The following is an 8896-nucleotide window of genomic DNA, read 5'->3' as shown; positions in this document are numbered from 1 at the left end:
CGTGAAATCCCCTCAGGATTTATCATGAGACCCTGTACCTTAGATTGCAGATTCTTTGTCAGTGTCAGCCATGTGGATGAGTCACGGCCACTGCTTGGCCAATTTACTCTGGAAGCACTTATTCTACTGAGCCATCTCCCCAACCCCAGGACTGCAGTTTGATCCCTGGTGTTCAATCCCCAGGGTGCAGTCTGTCCTGTTTCTCCCCCAGCCCCAGCACACTGAGACTTGAGACTGGCCGTGGTGGCATCTGCCTATAATCCCGGCACTTGGGAGGCTGAAAACAGGAGGATCACTATGAGTCTGATCTGTGCAGTGAGATCCTGTAGACCCTGTACTAAATATATTAAAAACAACAACAAAGCAAAAAAGCCTAGCTGGTGGTGAGACAGCTCAGCAGCCTATGCACAAGGACCTGAGTTCAATCCCCAGTACCACAAACTGTGCCAGCCCCAGAACCCTGAGTGCACCATGTGGGCCACCAAAACCAGACATGGTGGTGCATGAAACCATGTATGGCGGCGCATGCTTGTAATCCCAGTGCTGAGGAGACTGAGACAGGAAGGTTAGAGTTTGAGCTGTATAGCGAGAACCTGCATCAAATAAATGTCACCCAGGCTAGCCTCAAACTCCTAGTGAGCCCGCTGCCTCAGCCTCCAAGTGCTGCTGTTAGCAGGTGTGCACTGCCATGCCAGTGCCTGCTCACACCTTCATCTCAGACTTTGAGTATCTAGAATTTAGAAAAAAACACATTTCTTTTTAAGCTACTCCTCCTAAAAGAAATGTATTATTTTACATTACATATATTTATATTACAAGCATATATTTATACCAATATATTAATGCATTTATATTTTAGTGATACATATTTATACAGTAACATATACTAATGACATTCAGAAGTGGCAGGAGACAGCTTTTTCCTCAGTAAAGGAAAAGCCACTGTCACAAAGTCATCTTACCAGCTTCTCCGGGATCATCTTCACGTAACATAACTGTGCTGACCTCCTCCGTGACACTGTTGGGCTCTGTTTTAGTGAACAGCCCTAAATGCCGGGCTGCAAACGCAGCTGTCCAGTTACTGTCATCCAGATTCGTTCCCTAACAACAAAAAGCCCACAGGGGTGATGGAGTGATCAAACTGAATGAATAAACACTTCAACAGTAAATAAGATTTCTAAAAACTTCTTAAAACTTTTTATACGTTTTTCACTTTTTGTTAAGGAAATAATAGGTTTTAAAATAGTTTTCCTCTGTGCATTACTCCATACTTTCTTAAAAGGCCAATGAAGGTAACGTTTTGTGAAATTTAAGCTGATACTTATTTTTGTGGCTGTCTCAGCCTACCCCGGGTGTGGGGGTGGAGCAGCACACGGTGCTGGGGATCAAACCTTGGTCCCTGCGTGCTTGTCTAAGCAGGTGCTTTAGACCACTGAGCTTTCTCACTAGCCCCCTAAGGTGATATTAATAATAGATAAAATAAAGACCTATCTCCTGTATGTTAGTGTAAATATTTCATTTCTGGGGAACAGGACAGATGACCCTGGACAGATGACCCAGTTTCTTCAACAAATTAATGGTAATAAACAAAGGGAAGAGGGAAGACTTAAAAAATCAGCAAAGCATATGTCAAATATGTTGACTTTACTTGGATCTTGATTTACATAATGCATAAACCAGATGGGGTGCAGCACCCCTGTAATCTTACTCAGAAGGCTGAGGCAGGATTGCTAAGGGTTATAGACCAGCCTGGTCTACATACTGAGTTCAAAACAAGCCTAAACAGCATAAACAGACCCTGTCTCAAAAAAACAAAAAAAATCTCCAAGCAAACAAAAAAAATCCCATGAGACAAAAACAAACCCAAACCAAAAAAAATCCAAACACAAAATAAAAAAGCTGACAAAACAGGATATCTGAACTCTTAATGTAACACATAATAGTGACAATCATGTACCACATAAAATACTGGTCAGCAACAGACCATCTATATGACAGTGGTGTTGTAAGATTAGTAATATTGTAGCCACCTAAGTTTATTAAGCATACTTACAATATTCTTAGGATAGAAATCATAGAACTATACATTTTTCAGAAGGCATTCTTGTCATTAAGTGATGAATGCCTATATACAACGTATATATATAATCATACATATTTGAAATGATAAAAGTTACTCTACATATGGATTGGTCAATAGGTTAAATATAATGTACTTAAAGTACCCTTATTTCAGAGAGATACATCATGAAACTATGATATATGGGAATTCTAAGGTAACGTGGGGAAATGTACTCAGATATAAATGAATGAAATTAGTTATAATTACCAAATTGGTAATTGTTGAAGTTTGGCAATGTACACACAAAGATTTACTGTACTATTCTATGTTTTAAACATGAAATATCCATAATAAAAAATATTTAAAAGTTATCTTTTATTGAACCAGGAGTGGTGGTACATGTCTATAATCTCAGAACTCAGGAGGCTGAAGCAGGAGGACCATTGTGAGTTTGAGGCCAGCCTGGGCTACAAAGTGAGCTCAAGGTCAGCCTGAACTACACAGTGAGACCCTGTCTCAGAAAGACACAAAAAGTTATCTTTTATTGAAAATCTAGGCATAAGCAACAACAAAACGTTTTCCTTAAATCAGTCTCCCCAAGGAAAGCAGCTAGAGATGGGTGCTGAGAACCTATGTGCTCGGGAGGTTATAACTCTGGCCTTCACAGAGCTCAGTTTCTGCTAATGGAAAGTGGTTACTAGTTCACTTCTGTAATGGCTTAAGTAAATTTTGTGCTCTAGCTGTGGGAAATTACTAGGAGGAACCTTGAACTTCCTGTTATCTACTCTAAGAAATGTATTCTCCCTCTCCACTCAAGGCTGTTTAGCAGCGAGTAACTGTTTCTTGTCAAGGCAGCGAGCTAAAGCAAACTTGCTCCCTAACCAGCTCCTGTAAACATAGCTTAAGATGTATCTTATAAAAATATGCGCTTATTGCTAAATTGTAAAAGACCCCTTAGGTACAAACAGCTTGCAGCTGGGTCAAATGAATGTGGTTTTGTTATTCTGTGCTAGATAACAAATTTGCTTACTAAACAGGATGTGATTCTTGCTATAAAAACCCCTTACTACCTGGGTTCACCACCGTTCAGTCTTCTCCTGCATGAGAACTGGCTAACAGATCTGAGCTCAGTAAATAATCTGAACTCTACAGTCAAATTCTAATCTAACCTATCTGGTTCTTATGTTGAGTGACCCATACCAACTTGCAAGTAATTTACTTCATTTAATCTAATGATATAATTAAAAATCTTTTGTTTTTTTGAGACAGGGTCTCACTATGTAGCCCAGGCAAGTCTTGAGTTTGTGATCACCCTGCCTCAGCCTCCCAAGTATGGGGATTATAGGAATGGCCTGGCTTCAAAGTGGAAACCTTAAACAGTAATGCTATTTCATTAAACACTTGAGCTGGGCATGGTGGTGTAAGCCCATAATTCCAGCACTCTGGGAGGTTGAGGAAGGAGGACTGCAAATCTTAGCCTACTCTGGGCAATTCCATTTCAAATTAAAACCAAAAAAGGATTAGGGCCAGGGACACAGCTCAGTGGCACAGCGCCTTTTACTTACTTCAGAGCAACTTATATCCAAGAGAGCTTTATGGCTGACATTAAGGTGGCAAAATAAATCCAGAAAATATCTTTGACTAAAAGGTAACTTATGGGGCTGGAGAGATACCTCGGTGATCTAAGTGCCTGCCTGGCAAGCACAAGCACTTGGATTTGATCCCTGGCACTGCATGCCATGCCACCCCAAAACCAGGTGTGGTGGCACACGCCTGCAATCCAAGTGCTAAGGAGGCTGAGACAGAAGGATCACTATAAGTCTGAGTTCTGTACCACGAGATACTAGATGTTTGTTTTTCAAGTGTATAGCCAACTATGTCCATCATATAACCTAGAGTCATTTTCAGAATATGACATCAATTTTCATTTAAAGACTTTTATGCCACACACCAAAAAGGGGAGGAATTTTTAGCACTAATTTATACATACCATAGACAGATTTCCCAAAAACCCTGAAGTCTGTGTAAACTGAGGAGACCGTCCTTCTGTTCCCAAAATGCATGAAATATCTGGATGTTTTGGTAAGCTTCGGTTTGGTGGAGTGACTACAAAGAAGAGGTTAATAAAAAGAGGTGTATGAGCACCAAAACCAAGAATGCAAACCAAATAAATACTAACCAAATATTCTAATAACAAAATATTATTAACGTTTTTATGATATAAAAGTTTAATGTACTTTTTTCTAAATTTGAATTTTTGGAGCTATTGAGCCATTCATTATAATATAATAAGCAGTTTTAAAAAAGAAACACGGATCTTTCATATTCTAGTTTTATAAAGAATACAGAGGCAGTATAGTATGCAGTTTTGTGCTTTGGTAAACAAGGCTATCATTTAAATAGAATTTATTAACCACGTTAACTTTTCTAGGTATCACTTTCAGCTTTTATAAAATAGACATAATGAAGATCTAGGTTATAGTTACTGTATATTTATGTGAAATACAATACCTTGCTCATGATAGTTTAACAAGTAACTATAATCATTAGAATTTGTGCTTTCTTGTTTATACTGCAACCAAATATTTTTTATTTAGTCTTTTTGAGACAGGGTTTTACTATGCAGTTCAGGCTGGCCTCGAACTTGCAGTAATCCTCCTGCCTTAGTCGCCCAAGTGCTGGGATTACAGGTGTGTATCACCACACTTGGCTTGGCAAGCAAATATTACGACCACAATACACGTCAGCTGCTACTATCACTACAGCAGTGTTCTTATTAAACACTTTTCTCCCCAGTATTGGGGACTGAATTGAATTTAGGGACTTTAAATTGAGCTACATACCCAGCCCTTTGTAAAAATTATTTTTAGACAGGTCTCACAAAATTACTCAGGCAGGGTCCAAATTTATAGATCTTCCTGCCTCAGCCTCTTATAGTGCTGGGATAACAGGTAGGTGCCTAGTTTATTAAGTACTTTAAAATCAAAAAAGTCTCACAATGCTGTCGAAATAAGCTAGGAGTTCGAGGAATCATCTGGTTTCTTGGTGTAGTATTGCCAAGATTTTCATCATGGGAGGCTCGAACTTCAGGAAGAGTTAAGAAAAGTTTTCCATGTAGAAAAGAGATTATTGAAGTTACAATTAACTACAGTATTACTACACAAAATATACGAATACATTTTTTTCAAGAACTAAGATTTTGTGGCTAATACCTTTTCTATGCAGAGTAAATAATTTCCTCTGCAATTTAAATTCTCAGGTGTTAACTTTACACTGGCCTTAGAGCTCTCGAACAGAAAATAGAAATTAAATCTCAGCACACGCTACTCATAATATGATAGCAATAAAACAATGTTTTAAAAGGCAACATAAATTGCACTGAATTTCAGTGATAGCATTACATTTACCAAATAAAGTGTCTGTGGAGTGAACAAAACTAGTTTTTACAGTATTTTATTAAAGTTAACGTTTAATAGATCTCATAAAAGGAAAATTCTAAAATGATTCAAAACACAATTTGTATAACCCCCAAAATTCAAAGGATACTTAAAACCCTTTTCTGAGCACTCTGCTTCCGTGCGGTCCATGTTACCTCTGGCTCTCGGATTACAGGTGACAACATCTCTCCAAAGCCACTCCTAAAATAGTATAATTAAGATTTTTCTTTAATGCAGTATTTGAAGCAACTTTATCATCACAATTGATGCAAAAGACCCTGAGTCATTCCAACAGCCAAGGTTCAGATCTTTTTGCCAAGCATGACCTCCGGCTCCAGATCCTTTGTCCTCAAGTCCCACTGGAGTCTTACCTATACAGACTTCTTTGGTTTCCTAACACTCATAATGTTATTCTGTCCGATGGAATTATTTCAACATTTGGAACCTATGTTAAAAGTTTAAATAATTGCTGCATAAAAGTCTTTTCCCTGTTGCACTGAGAAGTTCCTTAACTGCAGACCTCTAAAGGACTTCTATAATCTCTACAAAATAGTCATGCATTGTCTGATGGAACCGGTTGTGAGAAATGCATCAGTAGGCAATGCTGTCCTTATACAAATGATGAGGTACTTAACACAACTAAGACTGCTATGATGTCACTACGTAACATTTTATGAGATCACTGTTGTATTATGTGGTCTACCATTGACTAAGAACATTATATAGCCATGACTGTACTTCAAACCACAAAAATTATGAAAAAAATGAGCTGATGAGATGGGAGGGTAAGTAAAAGAATTGTAAAAAAAAGAAAGAAATGAACCTTCATATTTTTCATTCCCATTGTGCACTAAGTGTTACCCTCTCTCCCAGCCTATTAAAGTCACAATGTTCCAAACTTGATATCATTCTCATCTTAAGATCTAGAAATAGATCACATAGATTATGAATTGTGTTTTAAAACAAGAATCTAGGGCTGGCCAAATAGCTTGGCGATTAAAGCACCTGCTTAACCCTGGGCTTGATCCCTAGCTTACTGTGTGCCAGCCCCATCCCTGGGTATGCTGCGATTGAGACTGGGCGTGGTGGTGCACGCCTGTAATCCTAGCTCTTGGGAGGCTGTGAACAGGTGGATCACTACAAGTCTGATGTAGTAGTGAGACCTTTCCCTAAAATACAAAAAAATAGAAAAAAAGGAAGACCTTCCTCCCTCCCCCATGAATCTAATATGTGTCTCTTCCACTTCAAACCTCCACATCATTCTCTCTGGCATACAGAATTGTACTTCCTAGCGCGGTATGTGAACCCAGTTTAGGGGTGGTTTTGCCCTATGATCTGCCATATCACTACCACTGAGACACTGCACACAATCATTTGGGTACATAAAGCACATTTTTTTTTTTTAAATACTCTTACACAGTGGAACACGTTTCTCCTACAGAAGCCTATTTCTGCTCCTCCGCTCACCTGGTGAATACCTGCTCGCTCATCAAACGTTCTCTCCCGGAACGGAAACACATTTCTATGTTGGCAACTTGGTTCTTTTCTCTACCGTATTAGTTTCCTAACTTTGACCAAATTCCTTCAGATATTTTAGCCTGTTATCTATGAAATCAAGGATGACCCTACATCGCTCATAGGCGTGTTCTGAGGATTCAGTAAGCTATTTAATGTGTAGCACAAGGGAAATCATGTAATAGGCAATATTTGAGAATTTATAGTGTGCTATTATTATTCAAAACATTTGAGAGGTTTTCCGGACACCTCTTGTGACAGCGGGACTTAACTGCTGCTTCTTTACACACAAGGCAGTTGAAAACACTTCTGTCACTTCACGCCTCTTGCTTGGGTCCTCCACAACACAATGAATCCCCGGAGCCTAAGCCGTTTCCTGAACAACTCACCTGTGTCTCTGGGGATTAACACGATCACCAGGCCATAGGAAGAAGCCATCTATCCGACGCTGGCATTTTTGAGCCCCAAGGCCGGGTAGCGATCCAGCGCGTCCCTCACCAGCTAGGTGACCCCGGGCTGGGTACCGGCCTGTCCAAAGCCCGCCACCCCTGCCCCGCGCACCTCGGAATTCAGCCGCTGCGCGCTGTCACTTGTCCCCTCCCCGAGCTCCTAAATCTCCCGAGCAGCCGGGAAAGGACTCCCGCGGCCAACCCTCAGGACCTCCGCGGCTTCCTCTGGAAGTCTCGTTTCGCTTATCTCGCTCCGCCAACCTGCGAGAGGGACAAGATTTCGTGCCCAGGTGTCACTACCAGGACTGACCTGTCCATGGCTTCAGCCTTCTTCGCTTAGAACTCTGTAACAATGGTCCAATTCAGCCTCCGCGTTTCAGCCTTCCCGCTTTCCGGAAGTAAACCTTTCGCCCCGGAAGCAGTCTGGGGGGGCGGGGGGTGAATGCGGGGGGAGGAGAAGACCAAAAAAAAGCCCGTACGGCGCATACGCAACTCTCGCCAACTCGCGCATGCTCAGTGGGTGAAGGCGCAAAGGCTTTCCCCTGCGGGCCTGAGCGCCTGGGGCGTGGGGGTGGGGGCGTGAGGGCGTGGAGACGTGAGGGCGTAGGAGCGTGAGGGCGTGAGGGCGTGGGGCGTGGGCGCGGGCGCGTGGATGCGTGGGGGCGTGGCGGGCTGGGTTTGCTGCTGTGCAGTTGGTGTGGCCGTGGGTGTTCCAGTCAGGGAGCAGTTGAACTTAGGGTTCAGACTGCACCCCACCTCGGGGTCCCTGTCTCCCTCAGGGCGCTCACCTCTTTCAATCACGGTGTGACCCCAAGGTGCAGGCTTTTAAATTGTTTTTCATAATTGCTGCTTGTCCTCTCCTTGGCATTTCCCCGCTCTTGTGAACAGAACCTCTCTCCTTAAAAGTTAAAAAGCAAATATAAAAGGTGATGAACTTGCCCTCTTTTCCAAAGGATTGTCTAAGCAAAAAAGTAATTTCTGGCCCAGAAAGAAAATTAATCAAAATTTCGTCTTTTTTTTTTTTTTTTCCTGTTTGAAAGAAATTACTGTAGACTGACGAGCTTACAAAAACAGCGGCCCACTCACCACCTTGCAGGCCAACGCAGATCAGCTGCGAGTTTGAGCCCAGCCAGAGCTACATGGTGAGACCCTGTCTCCAAAAAAAAAAAAAAAAAAGATAATAATAAATAGACATTGTAGTTCATGTTTCTGACAAACTTGCTTTATGCTGTTTCCTCTTGCAATTAGGTAAAAATTATAAGGATGACTTTGGGTGTAAATTCCTATGCTGGCCCCCTTGGGCTGGATTTATCAAAATAGATTATAAAGTTCCCTCTGCTTTAGTCCATGGCAAAAAAGTAATCCGCTGTCATTTTTTCAGTTTTGTCTCACAAGGAAAGTAACTGAGATGTCCATTCCACTGTTTTTTTCTT

General features: G+C 41.2%; 1 protein-coding gene across 2 annotated transcripts in view; it reads right to left on the bottom strand.

The window, feature by feature from the left end:
* Positions 1 to 7864, bottom strand: part of Nup107 (nucleoporin 107) — a 50311-nt gene extending 42447 nt beyond the window's left edge. The window contains exons 1-5 of one of the 2 annotated variants that reach the window (XM_023716346.1): positions 7774 to 7864; positions 5609 to 5700; positions 5060 to 5149; positions 4053 to 4168; positions 963 to 1101 (exon numbers count right to left, since the gene is read on the bottom strand). In XM_023716346.1, coding sequence (XP_023572114.1) covers positions 963 to 1101; positions 4053 to 4168; positions 5060 to 5149; positions 5609 to 5700; positions 7774 to 7781 — 445 coding nt within the window. In that variant the 5' untranslated portion in view covers positions 7782 to 7864. The remainder of the gene's footprint in view (positions 1 to 962; positions 1102 to 4052; positions 4169 to 5059; positions 5150 to 5608; positions 5701 to 7773) is intronic. The other variant, XM_023716347.1, reaches the window with a different exon arrangement.
* Positions 7865 to 8896: the final 1032 nt, after the last annotated feature.

Source organism: Octodon degus, unplaced genomic scaffold, assembly GCF_000260255.1.
Source record: "Octodon degus isolate 3935 unplaced genomic scaffold, OctDeg1.0 scaffold00047, whole genome shotgun sequence".
NCBI classification, from domain to species: domain Eukaryota; kingdom Metazoa; phylum Chordata; class Mammalia; order Rodentia; family Octodontidae; genus Octodon; species Octodon degus.
The sequence above is the reverse complement of the archived record's forward strand: the minus strand, read 5'-3'. Positions and strand labels throughout refer to the sequence as shown.